Raw genomic sequence first — 20,567 nt, forward strand, 5'->3', positions numbered from 1 at the left:
AGCTATCTAACTAACTAGCTGGCGAGTATCTATTTGCTTTCTATTAGCTAATTAGTTGCTTATCGAGCTAGCTATCTTGGCAGCGAGCTTTTAACTAGCTAGCGAGCTTCCGGGTTGAGTGAACGCTGGCGCATGTGGCTGCCGTTGCTCACCCACAGAAAAAAACTTCTCCTGTGACTTTAAAGTGACTTTGAGAGTTTTGAAAGGCGCTCACAAATGACATGTATTATTATTACTCTTATTATAATTATTATTATTAAGTTGTGATTGACTGTGGTCCGAGTGGCCCTTGTGTATCCATCCCATTGACTTTCGCCCTCTGTTTGCTCATCTAAAGACAACAGCGCCAAACTTGGATTTAAACGATTGTGATTTTAAATGGGACTGGCTAACCCGTGTCGTCGTTAAATTCATGTCGGAGACACATGCTGGCTAGATTATTATATTTCACTTTACTCCCCAGTTGATCCGGAATAGAGTGATGCCTGCATGCGCATCATTCCACTTAGCAAATCAAATCCTGTGTGTTGAGGACCTCATTATGGTCAGCAACAAGCTCCACGATGTCTTCCGCACATTTATTATACATTTTATGTGTAATAAATGTGCTATTGTAATTCAAGAAATAAACTGTACTGTATAATAAAGTTGATTTATTGACCTTTGTGGTGGTCGTTGATGGCTATATATATATACAGTAAAGTCTGGTTATATTGATATCGGATATATCGATAGTCCCGGTTATATCGATACTATTTATATGCACGCACGGAGAAAATGACATGCAAACAGGGTTGGATATATCGATAGTCCCGGTTATATCGATATTTTTTCGGACTCCCTTGAATATCGATATAACGAGACTTTACTGTATATATATATATATATATATATATATATATATATATATATATATATATATATATATATATATGTATGTATGTGTGTGTGTGTGTGTGTGTGTATATACATATATGTATGTATATATATATATGTGTGTGTGTATATGTAAAAATATGTACTGTGTGTGTGGAGAGGGCCAGGGAGGCAGGGTGGGGTAGAGGGATAGAGTGAGAGGGGGGAGAGTCAGAGAAGGTGTGAGTGTCAGTGTGATGGGCCCCCCCCCAATTCTTTTGTAATTGGACACCTCAGCTGATTATGTAACGCCCAGTTTCTGGAGAAGGAAGCGATTGCATGAAAGAATGCTGGCCCAATTGCAGAGGCACCGTCAACCCAGCACAGACAAGTTCAAGTTCCGCTACTTGAGAAGACTCCAAAAACAACAAGGTAAGACTCTGCAGCCTTGTTGCTCACACACCTTGGTTGAAATTTAGAATAATAATAATAATAATAATAATCATTATTATTATGATGATTATTATTTGCCTTTGTTATTTGTTTTTATTGCGTTAACAGAAAAAAAAAACTCACTTCGACACTGTTACACATTATTGAACCATCTAAAATTAGCCGTTACAAATGAGACACCCCGAAGCGTATTTTCATGATGTTGAATGAAATGAATGTGCAATTGATTGCTTCGGTTCAGCCGGGACGTTTGTGTCTGTGCGCATCGTCGTTTGTGTTCTGCAATTACACATTTTACATGGAGTTGTGAAACCGGATTACGACAAACACCTTTTTTTTCACTGTCCTGTTTCGAAAATGTTTTTCCTCAGTAATATACCAATTATTGCTAATACTGATCCAAATTAGGATTTATACCTTTGACAGAGGTCGCCGTCGTTCTGTTGTGTTAGTTCATAGAATGTAAAAAGCTATTAAACCCCTTAAAGGAACTCTGACAAGAATACCTTTGAGGAATTAACATTTTTAATTTCGCCAAACAATATATACATGCATATATACATATATATATATATATATGCATATATATATATATGTATACATATACACATGCATGCACGCATACATCCCTACCAGTGACGTGTGGTGAGGTTGATGGCTGGTGAGGCTCTGATGTCATCACAGTCAGATTTACAAACATGAACTCCACAGAGTAGCTTATTCACCATTTGATTGGCAACAGTTAACGTGTTTTGTTTAAAATGTCATGTCAGCATTCTTTAGAGCAGGGGTGTCAAAGTCATTTTTTGCCGCGGGCCACATTGTAGTTATGGTTTCCTCTCGAGGGCCGTTATGAATTTGGGGAAGCCATTAGAATGTTTAAATCCCTTCAAATATTACATATAGAGCACACAGCAAATTAATGAATAACTCGTTTTCAAATCTGAAGTCAAGAATAATGACTTTTATTGTGGTTGACGTCCAAAAATATGACATTTTGGCTCAGATTTTAGCAATCATCATGGAATTTAACAAGTTTGATTTGCTTTCGCGGGCCGAAAATAAATGATGTGGCGGGCCGGATTTGGCCCGCGGGCCTTGACTTTGACACCTGTGCTTTAGATACTGTATACAAACTGTAGCATAGAAAAAAAGATTAAAAAAAACGTTATTATCAAGTTACCTTGACTTATAAATGAAGTCCAAGTCTCTCTGTCTGAATGGAGATAACTGCCAGTGAAGAAAGTCGTCCTTGATCAGTCCTGTTGCGACTGTATACACGTTTTCAGTCTTTTGTGCTGAGAATGAGCGCTCCACTGATGCTGTAGTAGCTGGAACAGTGAGCACGAGCTGGAGCAACTTTGTCGCTTCAGGAATAGTTTCAATGAGATCCTTCTTGAACAAAAAGCTGAGAAGCTGTCCAGGAGATTTACATCCATCTCTCACCGTTTGTGAGCTATACAGTCCGGTGTTGGTCTTCCTTGAATTATTACCTCCTGCTTCGATTGAAAGTCCAGTTTAGAAAATTCTTTCAATTTCGATATGTAATCCTCCATTCTAAAAATAAGGCCAAGCAACATGAAAAAAATGACTGGATGGTTGCACTTAACTTGCTAACTGTTTACTGTAGCTTGCTGTCACTAATTCTATTACTCTGCAGCCGAGGAGAATCTCTAATCACCAGCGCCCCCTGTCATGAGGCAGGAGAACTGTGTGCCTCACCTATGCACAGTTTTGATCAAAATAAAATAAAATAAACACTAGTACAGTGTTTATAATGTACAATGACTGTACATTATATACACCAGCTAAAGTGTAGAAATGTAGTCCACATACTAAAAGGCTTTTGAACACCTTAATAGCGATATGAAGAGGGACAGCAATGCGGTCTCACTGCAGAGCAAGCCAGCACAGTAAGCATAGTGATTGCGCAATCCACGGTGAGGCTCAGCTGGCTGCTGCCTCACCGCTCGTCTCTACTTAGTATTTGAAAAAAAAATCCAAAAATGGTGACGTTAAATGAAAAAGAATGTTAAAGTACAAATCCCTAAATAAAAATAACCGTTTAATTTATTTTGTCATTTGATACTTCCATGATGACAGGTGAGGCACGGCCTCACCTGCCTCCCCTGACTGCACGTCACTGACACACACACACACACATAGATATTATTTCCACTTATTGGTTTTATTTGAGCACATTGCAAGGAACCATCTCAATCCAGGATAATGATATTTAATTCGCCAGTCATTTCATAATGCTGTCAATAAAATGTGAGTGGTTCGCTTGAACTTGTGGTAACACCGCCCTCTTGTGGTTTAACTGTGTAATTACATATTATTAAGACAGGTCCCCAGACTTGCGTTTGGAAATTGTTGATGACGTGCGTACATGGACCAATCAACGTACTTTACGGACGTATAGGTCACACACGTGACTTGAGGGTTCGTACATTTGTGCATTGTGGTTGTGTCAGTCAGTCGCTCTTTTATTTGGTCATGTTACACGTTTGCAACTTTTGGTTACACGCGCCTGTGAGGCGACAGTTGATTGACAGGTTGTCAGACGGTGCTGGCAAAAGTTGACATTATGATGTGGTGATTTAAAAGAAGATTATGGATCCAGGTTTCCACCCGATGGCCATTTAAAGGACAGCCGACACCATTTTTTGTTAAATGCAAAACACCAATCAAAATGAGTTAAAGTGTCCCAAAACTACTTCAAAATGACCCCGTAAATGGCCAGTTTCAGAAGGTCCCGCCCCCTTGTTCGTGACGTCACGCCAGGACGTCTTGCCTTGCTCTCGAATTAAAACTGGCTTCAGTTTCGGAGAAGATGCTTTCTTGTTTCTCATCCAGTTATGAATATGATTCAAATAGTTGTGAAGAGGAAAGCATGAATATTTGCCATTGATTAAAGAAGTCCTTCCAGATCAATTCGAGCCATGAGGACTGAAATGTAGCGTCCCAGACAATGCACAAGATGGCGCCAAAGCTCTGTTGGAAATGGGCTGATTTGTCTGCTGGAAATTTGTGTCAACTTGTATCAAATAGTAGTCTTGGTGCAACACATAACGATTCACTATCGCGTTATTCATGTGTTTCTAATTTCGCCATAACATGGATCAACACAAAGTTTTCAGACCAAACAAAGTACCCAAAATGCATTGAAGTGATGCAAGGTATGTCCTTTCTCGGTGAGGGGCGTTCCTTCAGTGACGTAGGGTGAGGACTCCGGAATATTCAGCGCGAGTTTTAAAACGTAAAATATAGCTTTATGCGGCGGAATCTTTGTGAAATATGCTCAGTAGAAGTCATTTCAAGCCATTTTACATATTATGGACACAACTTGTCCGGAGACGTCGGTTGTCCTTTAAAACTACACAAAATATACCTTATTTTATATATAATAAATGGGCTATTATATTATAAATAAAGAAATAAACTGTACTGTATAATAAAGTGGTTTCATTTACCTTTGTGATGGTCGTTGATGGCTTGATGGAATGGAGTTCCTCTGCATGAAACACTTGATGAGGAACGTAGCCTTCTTCTTTCACCATTTTGAGGAATGATCCGTTGGAGGTGCTTCCTCTGCGATAATTTTACCTAGTTCCTCATCAATTGTGTTCTGTTTAGCTGGGTTGATAGCTTTTTGCATCAAGTGTACAGATGGCTTGTGCGGGTTATTTGTGGAGCCTGATTGATGGGATCTTTTAACCTTCCAGTCTACACTCTGCTTTTGAGCTTTATCAAAGTGGAAACGAGTCAAAATGTCACTGTTTTCGATCCATTTTCTCACCATTTCACTTTTGTTTTTTTTCACTTTCGTTTTTTGTTTTAAGCTCTGTCGTCTCCCTTTCGTGTGTGTGTGTGTGTTTTTGTCACTTTCTCTCTGTCGTCTGCCTGTCTCTTTAATGTTTAACCCCTCCCCTCCCTCACAGCTGCGTTCTCGAGCAATCACGTGGCTTTAACCGAAGACGCGATTTTGGTTTTGGGAGAACGGCCTCACTCTCTCTCTGTCTGTAATTCCATCCCCCACTGCTGCGTTCTTGACCAATCACGTGGCTTTAACCGAAGACTGGGGGCGGGGAATAGAGGACAAAAACAAGTCGGCCACCATTTTCTTGTTAGGACAATGGGCTCGTTCGCGAATGACACATCACTCATTGTGGCAGCTCCGTGTGTATCCTGAAAAATAGTTTGTATGCCAAGGTAAAATTGTCATAAATGTAACATTCGTCAACCGAAAAGTTCGTAAGCCAAGGGGTTCGTAAACCGAGGTCTCACTGTACCTGCACAAAGTTTTTTTTCTCCTCTTCTCCTCGGGATCAGTGCGCATTCTACTGGTCGATGGCCATCAACAAAATGGGCACCCCTACTTGACATTTTCCTGCTGGAATTTGGCCTTTTCACCATAGCTTGTAGTCTGCCATTAACATTTCTCCCTGTTTTTATTTTTCTTCTCACAGAAGCAAGATGTGCGGTATTTGGGCGATGTTTGGCAGCGACGAGTGCCTGTCAGCTCAGTGCACAAACGCCATGAAGATCGCACACCGAGGCCCAGACGCCTTCCGCTTTGAAAATATCAAGGGATACACCAACTGCTGCTTTGGTTTCCATCGGCTGGCCATTTTGGATCAGCTGCACGGCATGCAACCCTTGCATGTCAAGACATTTCCTTCTTTGTGGCTGTGCTACAACGGGGAAATTTACAACCATCTCACAGTAAGAATACACAAGGCGATTGCCTTTTTTGGGGTTTCATATAAATTGCAGCTCGATTATTGTTCAGATTATTGTACAGTATAATTTATGTCTTTAATTATAATATAATAGCCCATTTATTATATATAAAATAAGGTATATTTTGTGTAGTTTTAAGGCTTAGAAAATTAGAAAGTAGAAATTAGAAAGTAGAAAAATATGTTGTATGGGGAACTGGAAACGGATTATTCTCATTTTAATGGTTTCCTATGGGAAATTAATGTTTGGGATACACACTTTTTGCCTTACACGCTGTCTGGGAACCAATTAAGTTTGTAAGCCACGGTGTCACTGTATAATGAATCCATACGATGGTAAAAACATGAACAGTTTAATGATAGTATTTCTTTCTTCAGAAGTTATTTCCTGTCTAACTGTATCCTCTAGTACAGTACAGGACGTGCAGGAAATCACACCACAACTTTTTACAGTGGTAGCTGTGGATTGATTCAGATGTAGTACGATTGAAGGCCTAGGAGCGACTTGCATGGCCCGCCACTGATTGACAGACAGACAGACAACTTCGTTATTCTCAGCCTTTGGATGTTTCTTTTTTTCATCACTGAACGTAACACGTTGAATGTATTGAAAAACAACAATGAAAACCAGACAAAGCATCTCGAACCAAACATGTTTTTGGAATGTGGAGGGGCCAGCGGGGGAAAGCTGGAGTCAGGAAAGAAAACCCATAAAAGAACAGGGATCAAAACTGAATTTGGCACTGGAGGGCCTGAGCCACGACTATTTTCCACACAATCATTAAAAAAACAATGTGGCCATGCATGTTAAACGTGAACGTGATGGGGACATATGGTTGTTGCAGTGTTGGGAAAGTGAGTTCATTTTTGACACAAACCAGTTAAAGGACAACCGACGTCTCCGGACAAGTTTTGTCCATAATTTGTAAAATGGCTTCAAATGACTTCTACTGGGTGTATTTTAATAAGATTCCACCGCATATAGCGATATTTTACGTTTTAAGACTCACTCTAAATATTCAAGAAGTCTTGTTTTTGAGTTGGTGACGAGTCCGTACGTGACGTCACGAAAGGATCGCCCCCTGACCGAAAAAAAGACACATTGTAGCAGTCCTTCCATCACGTCAATGTATTTTGCTGTACATGTTTGGTCTGAGAACCGTGTTGCACCCAAAAGCCGCCAGAAGAGGGCGTCCAAGCTCCATATAAGGAATTTATCAGCCTGTGGAAGTGGAGGTGGCCACTGGAGGGCGCCATTTTGTGCCTTGTGATGTCGGTTGTCCTTTAAATGTACCATAGCTGTCCCTTCGATGCAACTGTTGTGAAAGAGCTATATAAATCGTGAGGGATTGTCGTTGAATAAGCCGATTAATGGATTGGGCGTAACCTGAATTGTTCTCGACCTCTTCAGTTGTTATACAGTATTTAGAATGGAGATGGTTACTCAAATGTAAATAATATGATGTATTCACACAAATAGTTACATAATGGGTACTTGTGCCGAGATTCATCCAATTTACTCCATATGTCAAGACCACGTTTTCCCCACATTCACTGTACATTATGTAACGCCTCCAACCCATGCACAGCCGCATGTTGCCACAACATCTGCTGCTGATTTTCTTTGTACGTTAACGTAGTTTACTTTCAAATTTTGGTGGTCACGCTGAGCGCGGATGCCGATTTAAGTAGTCGCAGACCTCAAAGCCTAACGTGGTTGTCTACTAACATTCTGCTTGGCTCTGAGAGATATTTCTCCGAGCCGGTTCTGTGAAAACATGGAGGGTGACCAAATTCTGACTCAGTCACCGGAGTTACTTGACTGAGTCCTTTTTTGACGCAAAATCGGGATTTTCTACCAATGTCCCACCGAAGACATGTGATTTGTCTGTTTCTCCCCATTTCCATTGAAACTCAACGGTCGCCACAGCGAATCACTGTCCTCCATCTTCAGAGGTTTGATTCGCATGTTTGTTTTGGCCAAGCTTTTACGTCGGATGCCCTTCCTGACACAACCCTCTGTATTTATCCGGGCTTGGGACCGGCACAAGAAGACTTAAGTCCCTTTGTGGCTACAGAACAAGCAACTCGCTCGGTAAAAGGCTCCCAAAAACAAAATGGTCAACGGCACAGCAACATTCAAAAAAAGCAAAAACTATACTCACCATTTAATGACAATGCTCTGATCCTCGGGGCTTTGTCTAATAATATAATAACAATAATAATAATAATAATAATATATTTCACTGACTCAAAACTCTCAAGGTCTGTAACAACGTGATATAAATTTTCTGTCATTTGACACCCTTGTTTTTCTTCCCACCTGTTCTTTCAGCTCAAGAAACAATTTGAGTTTGATTTCCTGACAGAAGTGGACGGTGAGGTTTTGCTCCATTTGTACGATCGCTTTGGCATTCAGAAGGCGGTGTCTCTCCTGGACGGCACTTTTGCTTTTGTTCTGTTGGACACAACTCAAGAAAAAGTGTGCCTGGGAAGGGACACTTATGGTGTGCGTCCTTTGTTTCGACTTCTTACTGACAATGGATTGCTCGGAGTCAGTTCCGAAGCCAAAGGTAAGAAAGAAGTACACAAAACATCTGAACTCAATGCAATCGAGTTCCTTGGTTGCCACGAGATGGCAGAAAAGCACCATTTACAATTCCTGCTTTGTACTACGGCTGCCACAAATGATTATTTTGCTAGTTGACCACATACCTGTCAACCTTGGCCCTTATAAATGATTACAATTCCCGTCTCAAAGTTGTAGTACGACGTACATTATTTGAAATGATTAAAAAGACGCTAACATAAACGGAAATGCAGTTTATATTTCCTGTACGTGTATGAGAGCGTGTGTGTGTGTGTGTGTGTGTGTGTGTGTGTGTGTGTGTGTGTGTGTGTGTGTGTGTGTGTGTGTGTGTGTGTGTGTGTGTGTGTGTGTGTGTGTGTGTGTGTGTGTGCGTATGCGTGTGTGTGTGTGTGTGTGTGTGTGTGTGTGTGTGTGTGTGTGTGTGTGTGTGTGTGTGTGTGTGTGTGTGAGAGAGAGAATAAGGTTTACAAATCTCATGCATGTTAAGTTTCACGATTTGGTCGGGAGACTCCCTTATTTTGACCACAATACTGACTTTGTAAAGCAACTATTGACACAATACTGACAGTTCATTTGTAAGCTGAAACAAAAGAAAATGTAAAAAACAAAGTACAGTGAGACCTCGGTTTACGAACCTCTTGGCTTACGAACTTTTCGGTTTACGAACGTTAAATTTATGAGAAATTTACCTTGGCATACGAACTATTTTTCGGGATACACACGGAGGCCACAATGAGTGATGTGTCGTTCGTGAACAAGCCAGTTCTCCTAACAAGAAAATGGTGGCCACTGTTTTTGTCCTCTATTCCCAACCCCCGGTCTTCGGTTCAGGCCACGTGATTGGTCAGGAACGCAGCAGTGAGGGGAGGTGGTTTAAACATTAAAGAGACAGGCACACTACGGAGAAACAGTGACAAAATGGAGAGAAAACAGTGAAATTTGGACTCGTTTACACTTTGATAGTTCAAGGGCAGATTGTAGACTGCAAGGTTAAAATTCCCATCAATCAGGCTCCACAAATAACCCGCACAAGTCATCTGTACACTTGATTCAAAAAGCTATCAACCCAGCTAAACAGAACACAATTGATGAGGAACAAGGTAAAATTATCGCAGAGAAAGTACCTTCAATGGATCATTCCTCAAGATATTGAAATAATAAGGCTACGTTCCTCATCAAGTGTTTAATGCTGATGAAACTGACCACTCCATTCCATCATTCCATCCACATTTATTATACATAACATAAGGTCAATTTTTTGTGTAGTTTTAAGGTTTAGAAAATTACAACGTAGAAAATTATGTTTTATGGGAACCCGGGAACGGATTATTCTCATTTTAATGGTTTTCTATGGGAAACAAATTTTTGGGATACACACTTTTCACTTTACACACTGTCTGGGAACTAATTAAGTTCGTAGGCCCAGGTATCACTGTACATTTTATTGTAATTGAATGTATAAATAAACAATGAAAGCATTTTTGTTTTATTTACTTTTAATTTACACTTTTGTAACACACATTAGTTTAACATGCACAACAGAGTCGCGAGTACGAAAATCACACAATTTATGATTTTTGAAACTAACATGCATGAAATGTCCAATCTTAGAATATCGAGGGAACACCAAATTGTACGATGAGAGAGAAGATAATGTCCTTTTTCCTAAGCCAAGTTGTGAATTGTCCTCCAGGTCTTGTGGATGTTCTCCCTGCATTGGGCAATCCTGTCAAAATCACCCCTTTTCTTCCGGGACATTTTGAGGTCTTTGATTTGAAGCCCAATGGCAAAGTGAAATCCATTCAGTTGGAGCAGTTTCACGAATGTACAAATGAGCCCGCTCACGCCATCTATGACAACGTGGGGAAACTGCCCGCAAGTATGAATTGGCCGACGTGGTTGAGTTTGTCTCATTTCATACGAGTAAAAAAGGTCAAACGATCATTGTTAAACTACCAAAGGTTTTGATGAAGATATTGTGAAGGACAACATCAGAACCTTGTTTGAGAATGCAGTCAGGAAACGTCTCATGGCCACGAGGAGGATTGGTTGTCTTCTCTCAGGTACTTTTTTCCATTACTTGTCATTGTTATCTTTCACCAAATTTTACACGGAGTATGTGAGTGTGTGTTTGTATGACTATTTTTGTGAGGACCACTATCATTTTATACCATACGTAGTGAGGACATTTTTGATGGATAATTTTGCAGTCAACCAGAGGACCGTTTTTGATTTACTGTTTTTCAGGTGGTCTGGATTCCAGTTTGGTTGCCGCTACGTTGGTGAAACTGGCAAAAGAAGGCGGCCTGAAATATCCTATTCAAACATTTTCAATCGGTTCAGAGGACAGCCCGGACATCTTAGCTGCCCGTAAGGTAAGAATGTCCAATTGACTATTTCCGAAGTAAACAGCTATCAGGAAAAAAAAAACACATCTTTTTCTTAATTTCAAACCGATTGATGACTACGTTAACTTTCAGTTCAAAGTGTTTGTTGTGTGTCAAAGGTTGCAGCTTACATTGGTAGTGAACACCATGAAGTGAACTTTACCGCAGAAGAAGGAATTCGAGCTGTCGAGGAGGTCATTGTAAGCCTGGAGACGTATGACATCACTACCATTCGTGCCTCTGTTGGTGAGTAAAAACTGACCAGTCCATTCAAAAATGTGTGTGTGTATGTTTGTATGACTAGTCTTGTGAGGACCACTAACATTTTATCCCATACGTAGTGAGGACATTTTTAACACGTGAGAACCTTTTGATCCCCACGGTCCTCACAATGCACTCATTTTTGCCTTAACGTGTTTATCGGTTTGAAATAAGTCGGAATTTTGTGTTGCCAAAGGACTCTTTGTAGTTTTTCAGAAACTCCTGCAATGTAAGGTACTGCTACTCCTCTCCTTTTAGTATCTTGAGAATTTTTGGTTTCATTCCCTATTCTTTTCTTTTGACCTTTGTTAAATGACCACTGAGGGTAATGACAGTTAGTGAGTGCTTTCCTTTTGACTCCTTTTCTCTACCTTTGACGCTTGTAGGTATTAGTTCAGCCCCATGTTTAAATTGGACGTGCTTTTTCGAAAGATTCGACAAATTGATGGGGGCAGTGCAAGCTTAATTTGATTCGTCGTGCTGCCGTTCACCTTCACTCTTGCAGCTGGCTCATGATTTCATGTCCGCATACATCTAATTTCATCTTTATTAATACCCTTCGAGTGTAATTTGATTTGTCGCGCTCCCAATCATTTTCAATCTTACAGTCCTTTTAATCAAGCCGTTTTCTACCTTATCTTTATACTATTTATGAAGCCCTCAAGTCATTTTGAAACAATTGAAGTGTTAATTTTATACCGACATTATTTATGCCAGTCAATACTTCATTGTTTTTTTTAGTTTTTCATGATTCTAATTCTGATAAAAAAGAAAAAGGGAATCCACTTGAAAACCAATCACGTATTTGCATTGATGTGAAGATTGCATCTCTCCAAGGAGCACACCCCATGAACAGTTAACAGCGGGAGGGAAGAATATCACCGCCGTGTCCTGTCTGGCTAATTGGGAAATAAAAATAAAGGGAAAATAACAACATGGGCAGATTACACGCACATCCAATGAATATTAAATACATTGTGTCAGAGTCTGAAACTCATGACAAAAAGTTAGCGGACACCAGGGCAGACAACTCTGAAAAGTTGCCTGTCCGGCCATAAAGTTGTCTGCCCCATTTTGCACAACTTGAAACACAATAAGACGACTAATCGCAAAAAAAAAAAAAACTTGTTGCAAAGTATTAAGGATGTTTTTTATGAAGGATGTACCTACCACAAATGCTCCCTTGCTTAATTGATGGAAAATCTCCCTTGCTGATGATTTTGCTCCAGTTGTCGTTTGTCCATACACTGTTGGTCATGTTGCACAATGCAATCTTTGCGTTGCTTCGTCTGCTACTAGCCACGTGGCCTCCTTTTTTCACCATGCTTTTAATAATAATAATAATAATAATGATAATGATACATTAATTTCTAAGCGCCTTTCAAAACTCTCAAGGACACTTTACAGTCACTGGATAATGTACGTTTACGTTTTGTCGCGCCATAAATGTTGTTAGCTTCTTTTGAATCTTTCTTCTGGGGCTGAGGTTCTGTGCATCTACTTTGGAAAATGATATGCAAATGCACAACCTGATAACGCTCGGGCAAAGTCCGGAAGCACAAAGCAGGCTTCTGATTGGCTGCCGTGACAAGTATGCTAATTGCCAAACGAACCGAAATTCCGAAATTTCCAAACAGAACGAAGATTTCAAAATCGTACGTTTTTTTTTTGTTTTACTTGAAGAAGTTGTTGGCCACCCGAGCGGAGACGTTTTTTAAGTTTTACGGCCAACGTAAGAGTTGCAGACGTTATTCCAGACACTGATTGTATGTTCGCATCCAAAACAATGATTGCAAACAAATCATGATGCATGTGCATACCCATGAATCAAAGCTCAATTTATTTGGAAAATGCTGCCATTCCAGACACTGCCCCTTTCCACCACATTTTGCATATATTTTGGATAAAAAAGACCATTTAGCGATTTATAGAGCAGAAGCAAGATTTTGAAATCTATTATTTGACATTCATAAGCCAGTATCGTGATCTGAGGAACGGTGTTATGTGGCAGCAGCCAAAGTCCTTAGACGTTAGCCACTTAGAAGTTGTGATATTGCAACAGATGCAAGCAGACACACTAGAAACATCATTAATAGCTGGTTCCCTTCCTTGTATGTTCTCTTCAAATTGTACAGATGGCTTGTGCGGGTTATTTGTGGAGCCTGATGAAGGGGATATTTTAACCTTGCAGTCCGTCTGTGTAAGCTCTCAGTCATACAGGAGTGGTCCATCGATGAGAAGGTTTCTTCAGCCGTCATCTGTACAAAAGTGAAGGTTTCGGACGTTTCGGACGTTTCGCCTCCTATCCAAGAGACTTCGTCAGCGAACTAAAGTCTGACTGGTCGTATCGGCCCCATTTATATATCCCTAATGTCCAGACCTAGTGGCGCCGGACACAGCTATGATAGGTCCCTACTCTCAGGTTGGGGGGGGCGCGGGACCTTCACTTTTGTACAGATGACGGCTGAAGAAACCTTCTCATCAATAACCTTGCAGTCTACACTCTCCCTTTGAGCTATCAATAAAATTGAAACAAGTCCAAATTTCACTGTGGTGTCTATCCATTTTCTCACCACTTCACTTTTGTTTTTTTGTTTTATTTTCACTTTGACCCCCCCCCCCCCTCCCTCCGGTGCCATCGATTGCTGTGCAACAGTGAGAAACTGGCTGGCCAAAATTGCGCTGCGAGGACATTGCGGTGCCTGGCGTAGAATTAATTAAAAAAAAAAAATAAAAGGGGTCTGGCGATCGTGGTCGTAAGTACGGGTAGTCGTATGTCACGCCGGTCGCAACTCGGATGTTACCTGTATATATATATATATTCCTATCTAAACAACCTCTTCCCTTTCCCATCCCTCCCGTCTAGGAATGTACTTGGTCTCTAAATACATTCGCGAGAAGACTGATAGCGTGGTGATCTTCTCTGGAGAAGGCTCTGATGAACTTACGCAAGGCTATATTTACTTCCACAAGGCAAGTCTTGTTTTCTAAATGTCTTCACTTGTAACGCTGAATACATTTGTTGTAGAATAGAGCATGGTCTCAAATTTGCGGCCCACAGGACACTAGTTTGAGACGCCCTCCTTGATATGAAAGTTTAATATTTGTTAGTGTGAATTTGATACAGAATGTTGTATGTGTTAGCCCAGGAGGGTCAAAGTCAAAAGGACGGTGGGCCAGATAATACATTTAGCTATATGCCGAGGGCCGGACTGATTGAATTTTCATTGAAAATGTTTTAAATGACGCATATACAGTAGTAATAGTAGTAGTAGTAGTATGTAGTCGAGTGAACCGACTGAAAACCTAACAAATATATTCCAATATGATCAGATAAATAAAGCAGTGTTTTCTTATGTCATCTTTAATTTTCAACAGACACAAAACTTAATATAAAAATCCTCATAAGATGACATGAAAGACACGGGTATTATTCAAGGCACGATCTCCTCTTCTTTTCCTTTGGGCAAGCTTTTCCCTTCAAGGGGTCGCCACAGCAAATCAATGTCCTCCATCTTTAGAGGTTTGATCCGCATGTTTGTTTTGGCAAAAGAAGACTTATGTCCCTTTGTGGCTACAGGACAAGCAACTCGCTCAGTAAAAGGCTCCCAAACACAAAATGGTCATCGGCACAGCAAAAACTATGCTCACCATTTGATGACAATGCTTTGATCTTACCAAGAAATTATTCAAGGCACGATCAGTAGCCTATATTTTCTATTTTAGAAAAAGTGGGCTAAATTTACTTCAAAGAAAAAAAATATCAAAGCAATTTTCTACTGACAGTTTTCTACTGTCAGTAAATTGTTTTCAATAAGTTTCAGTAAATTGAATTCATCATCTGGGATCAGAAGTTCTTTCACACGACAGCGAAGATTGAACAACAGGATGGTAAAGCATCAATAATAACCTCATAAAATTACAATATTATTTGCTATTTTCTGACACGTTTGGAGCTTTCTGACCTCTCTTAATGATATCCCTTTTTAATGTCTTTTTTGATGTATTGAAAATAGCTTTAATAGTAAATCTGCAACCAAATCCATTTTTTGTGGGTTGTGGGTTGACAAAACCACAATTAAACCAACACAACAATGTATTTGCTTATACAGCTCGCTACAGATACAGTGTGCTAGCTCTGGCCAGTATGCTCTTGTCACTAGCGGGTAGTGATACTATGATTGACCGTTGACTAGCCAATCACAGTTTGAGAAAACGTTTGACGTTACCCTGGCTTGCGAGCAGGCCCTGCGCGTCACCAACTCGAAATCTGATACATTAAAGCAACAGACATTAGTTAAAGCAACAGAGTCACCGACTCCGCATTTAATGTGACACGTCCCACAAAACTGATTGTGAAGGTATCCAGGTAGATTTTTGACCCTTGTAACAAATTATGGCGTAAATGTGATTGGTTAAATGCTTAAATATGAAAACACACATCTGGAAGCAACGGAACAGGGGAAAAGCAATGAAAGGAAGCTGAAAGACAATTTGTAATTATTTATAAACAAAATATAATTAAGATCAGTGTATGATTCAGACATTTTTAGGCCAGCAAAGAAGACTCTGCTGGCCCTGATGGCCCACCACTGATACATCCTGTCACGTCCGCTCTAGGAGTGGTGATAGGACTCGAGGGACAAAGAAAAATAGGAAGGGGTTGGATCCGAAATACATGATGGAGACAATAATTTTTACTGAGACACGCAGGGCAAAACAGGAGGTAAGACAACCAAATGGACGAACAGGACCAACCTGCGTACTGCTAGGAGACAGGGTAACAACAGAGAATACACCGGCGAGGACCGAGCGGGAACGGGTGGCTTTTATAGCCAGAAGGCACAATCAAGGGGATTGGAATCAGGTGAGTGAGCCCGGAGAGCAGGGAGGGGAGGGGTGCGCACCTGACGCCAATACGGATGTTACATTGCCGCCCCCCCCTAAACGGACGCCCCCTGGCGGCCCACCCGGTTTGGAGGGGTGAGCCGAGTGGAACGCTCGGGTGAGTGATGGGTCGAGGATCCAGGAGCACTGGACCCACTGTCGTTCTTCCGGCCCGTAGCCCTCCCAGTCGACCAGGTATTGCAATCCCCTGCCCATGCGCCGAGAGTCCAGTATCTCCCGCACCGTGGAGACTGGGTCGCCGTCCACCGTCCGAGGAGGGGGCTGGGGGGCGGGTGCCGGAGCTAGGGGGCTGGTTTCCACCGGCTTGAGGAGGGATACGAGGAAGACCGGGTGGATCGTCATCGTGGGTGGCAGCCGGAGCCTCACCGAGACCGGGCTGAGGACGGCCTCGGTGGGGAAGGGACCCGTGAACCGTGGGCCCAGTTTGGCCGATGTCCCGGCCAACCGGAGATCCCTTGTGGACAGCCACACCTCCATGACCGCCAGCAGTTCCTGGTTCCCCACATCATAGTTGGCTTCCGCAGGGCTGAGGTGGCATGAGAAGAAGGCGCATGGGTGGAGCTTCTGGTCGGCCGGGGAGTGCTGAGATAATACTGCCGCCAACCCTGGACTTCGATGTGTCGACCTCTACCGCAAACGCGTGATCCGGGTCGGGGTGGCGTAAGACAGGAGGGTTGGTGAAGGCGCGTCAGAGGCGGTTAAACGCCCACTCCGCGTCGGGTGTCAAACTAAATGGAACTTTGGTGGAAGTGAGATTGGTTAAGAGAAGTGCCTTCTGACTATAACCGCGGATGAAGCGGCGGTAGAAGTTGGCAAACCCCAAAAATCGCTGGAGTTGTTTGCGCGTCTTGGGGGTTGGCCATTCTACCACCGCTTTGGTCTTTGTGGGATTGGCCCGAAGCTGCTCCTGTTCCACTATGAACCCTAGGAAAGACAGAGAACGGAGGTGGAACTCGCACTTCTCTGCCTTCACGTAGAGCCGGTTTTACAGGAGCCGCGCCAGGACCCGTCGGACATGCTGCCGACGTCTGAATTCTGCAGCCCTCTGCCAAGCTATCGATGAGAAGGTTTCTTCAGCCGTCATCTGTACAAAAGTGAAGGTTTCGGACATTTCGCCTCCTATCCAAGAGGCTTCGTCAGCGAACTAAAGTCTGACTGGTCGTATCGGCCCTATTTATATATCCCTAATGTCCAGACATGGTGGCGCCGGACACAGCTATGATAGGTCCCTACTCTCAGGTTGGGGGGGCAGAGGACCCCTCCCTGTGGCCCCACTGATTGTTCCTACATTCCTGACTAACGACTGGCCTATTACCCCCACTCCCACCGGTATCACCTCATCAGCATAACGACCCTCATCAGCATTACGAAAGTTGCCTAACCTGTTTTGCCTAAGCAGGCTATTGTATGAACGATCCAAATTGAACCTCACCCCACCAGACCGGTTTAATGAAGGATTTTGTTGTTTTATAAGAATCGCTTCTTTTACCCCCCTTTCAAACCATCTATGTTCTTTCGCTAAGATTTTAACCTCATTGTCGTCAAATGAGTGGTTGCTAGCTTTTAGGTGCAAATGTACTGCCGATTGAGGCCCACTCGTATTATCCCTGCGATGTTGATAAAGTCTTTTTTTGAGAATTTGTTGAGTCTCCCCAATGTGCTGCTCTTTACAATTTTCATTCTTACAATGTATGGAATAAACTACATTACTTTGTTTTTCATTTGGTAGCCTATCTTTTGGATGCACTAATTTTTGCCTTAACGTGTTTATCGGTTTGAAATAAGTAGGAATTTTGTGTTGCCAAAGGACTCTGTCATTTTTCAGAAACTCCTGCAATGTAAGGTACTGCTACTCCTCTCCTTTTTGTATCTTGAGAATTATTGGTTTCATTCCCTATTCTTTCTTTCTGACATTTGTTGAATGACCACTGCGGGTACCCTCAGTTAGTGAGTGCTCGCCTGATATGTTTTGACTCCTTTTCTCTACCTTCAGTGCTAGTTGGTATTAGTTTAGCCCTATGCTGGAGGGTTCTGATAACTCCTAATTTGTGTTGTAAAGGGTGGTTAGAGTCAAACAGTAAGTATTGGTCATTGTGCGTAGCCTTCCTAAAGACTTCTGTTTTTAGCGCTCTGTCCTCTTTTATAATTACTTTACAATCCAAGAAGGCTAGTTGGTTCTCTTGAATGTCCTCACGAGTAAATTTAATGTTGAAGTCTACAGAGTTGAGGTGATCTGTGAAGGATTGAATTTCTTGTTTCTTAATTATGAAAAAAGTATCGTCCACATATCTAAACCAGTGTCCCTGGGAAGGATGTGAGGGCCTGTTTCTCCATCTCTTCCATGTAAAGATTAGCCACTGTGGGTGAAACTGGTGAGCCCATAGCACAACTATGAATTGGTTTATAAATTTTTTCCCGAAATTGAAAATACGTAGTATTAAGGCAGATTTCTAATAATTGGCAGATGTGATCCGGTTTAAGTTTGGTTCTTTCATGCAGAGAAACATCCGCCAGCAGCCTCGTCCTCACCACTGAGACTGCTGCTGGGGTTGGGACAGATGTAAAGAGAGAAGTCACATCGTACGATGCCAAAGTTTCCTCAGGTTCCAATATGAGGTCTTTGATCCTCTCTACAAACCCTGTGGTGTTCTCTACATGATATTCTGTGTGACCAACCAACGGAGCTAAAATAGTTTTTAAATATTTGGCTACATTGTATGTAGAGGAGTCAATGCTACAAACAATGGGTCTGAGGGGGTTTATGTATTTTTGGCAGGCCATAGATACATGGCGTGGCCTCTCCCGGGTATAATCTAAAATACATCTGTTTGTCTATATGTTTTCCTTTCTCTGGCTTTTGGAGACAGTCAATCATTTCTTTCTTGTATCTATTGGAAGGGTCCCTTTTTAGTTGTTCATACGTGTTAGAATCACTGATTAACCTATTTATTTTGTCTTCATAATCCAATGTGTTGAGAAGCACTGTGCATCTGCCCTTGTCTGCTGGCAAAATAGTAATATTTTTGTCTTTTTGTAGAGTAGTTAACGCCTTTCTCTCTTCTAATGTTATGTTGGACGGAGGAAGTTTGGCACTACTGAGAAGAGCTGATATTTTAATGCGTAGATCATCTGCCTCTGCATACGAAAGTTTGCCAAGCTATTTATTGACAGTATATGCAAATTAAAGTGATACATTAGTAAAACAGTTTTCTTGATTAGAATACCACACCTTTTGAGTTCTAAGCACGAACAGCTGTAAGCAATAAAACATTGTCTTTTCCATGAACTGATAAATTTGTAACCTGGCTAATGAGCTCTTCCTGTGAAGGAGTTTAAATTGCTCATGTGATAAAGGAGGTTCCCAAGTCCTAAATCCTGTCCAAGGCCAGATCTCCTAGATGAAGATGACATTTTAACAAGCTGTTTCTGTTTACCTCAGATTGACGACAGGTTGTCTGTGCTTCAATTGTGTATTCGAGTCACACATGTTGACTAAGCAGATAACAGCATGAAACTTTTAAATATGATAACTTCTTATTCTCCATCATTTTCATAGTGTGGTGATTATATTCATTTATTTTTTAATATCCCTACCATAGGCGCCCAGCACCAAAGCAGGAGCAGAAGAGAGCGTTCGACTGCTGAAAGAACTCTACCTGTTTGATAATCTCCGGGCTGATCGCACCACTTCTGCTCATGGGTAACGTTTTCTTGGGGGTGGGGAAAAACCACCGTAAGGCTCAGTCAGCTTCCCAACCAAGGCACATTTACTGCTTCATTATTTATTTATTTATTTATTTATTTATTTATTTATTTATTTATTTATTCATCATTCAGTTTGGAGCTCCGAGTTCCTTTTTTGGACCACAGACTGACAGCTTACTACCTCTCCCTTCCTGAAGAAATCAGAAATCCCCGGGTGCGTTCTTATATGCTACTTTTTTGGGTGTAAATTATTATTTGCTGCGATTTGTAAAGAACTTTTGAATATTAAGTATCTGGGTAATTTGTCTGCAGCATGGGGTGGAGAAGTACCTATTGAGGGACTCGTTCAGCGGCCAGAAGTTGATCCCTGATGAGATCCTGTGGAGGAGGAAAGAAGCCTTCAGTGATGGTGTTATGTCTCTGAAGAAGTCTTGGTATATCTTTCTGGAGGAGCACCTCTCATCTGTGGTATGTGTGATAATCGAAGAATCATGCAGTGATTTAGCTTTTTTTTTGACAAAACAAACAAATAAATACACAGCTAAATAATGAATAAATGAATAAAAGCACAAATAAATAAATACATACACACACACACATATACATGCACATACACACAAATACATGCACACACATACATACATACTGGAGTGACAGAAAAGT

The 20,567-nt window shown here is 41.4% G+C and overlaps 1 protein-coding gene across 1 annotated transcript in view; it reads left to right on the forward strand.

Moving 5' to 3' along the window:
- asns (asparagine synthetase) overlaps positions 1-20,567 on the forward strand; it is a 50,950-nt gene that overhangs the window by 28,933 nt on the left and 1,450 nt on the right. Inside the window, exons 23-32 of the mRNA XM_089022813.1 lie at positions 5,784-6,036; positions 8,389-8,626; positions 10,337-10,522; positions 10,605-10,706; positions 10,891-11,018; positions 11,150-11,276; positions 14,158-14,264; positions 19,799-19,899; positions 20,037-20,118; positions 20,217-20,372. Coding sequence (XP_088878939.1) covers positions 5,784-6,036; positions 8,389-8,626; positions 10,337-10,522; positions 10,605-10,706; positions 10,891-11,018; positions 11,150-11,276; positions 14,158-14,264; positions 19,799-19,899; positions 20,037-20,118; positions 20,217-20,372 — 1,480 coding nt within the window. The remainder of the gene's footprint in view (positions 1-5,783; positions 6,037-8,388; positions 8,627-10,336; positions 10,523-10,604; positions 10,707-10,890; positions 11,019-11,149; positions 11,277-14,157; positions 14,265-19,798; positions 19,900-20,036; positions 20,119-20,216; positions 20,373-20,567) is intronic.

This window comes from Hippocampus bargibanti, linkage group LG20 (genome assembly GCF_051943395.1).
Source record: "Hippocampus bargibanti isolate YZ-2025 linkage group LG20, ASM5194339v1, whole genome shotgun sequence".
NCBI classification, from domain to species: Eukaryota; Metazoa; Chordata; class Actinopteri; order Syngnathiformes; family Syngnathidae; genus Hippocampus; species Hippocampus bargibanti.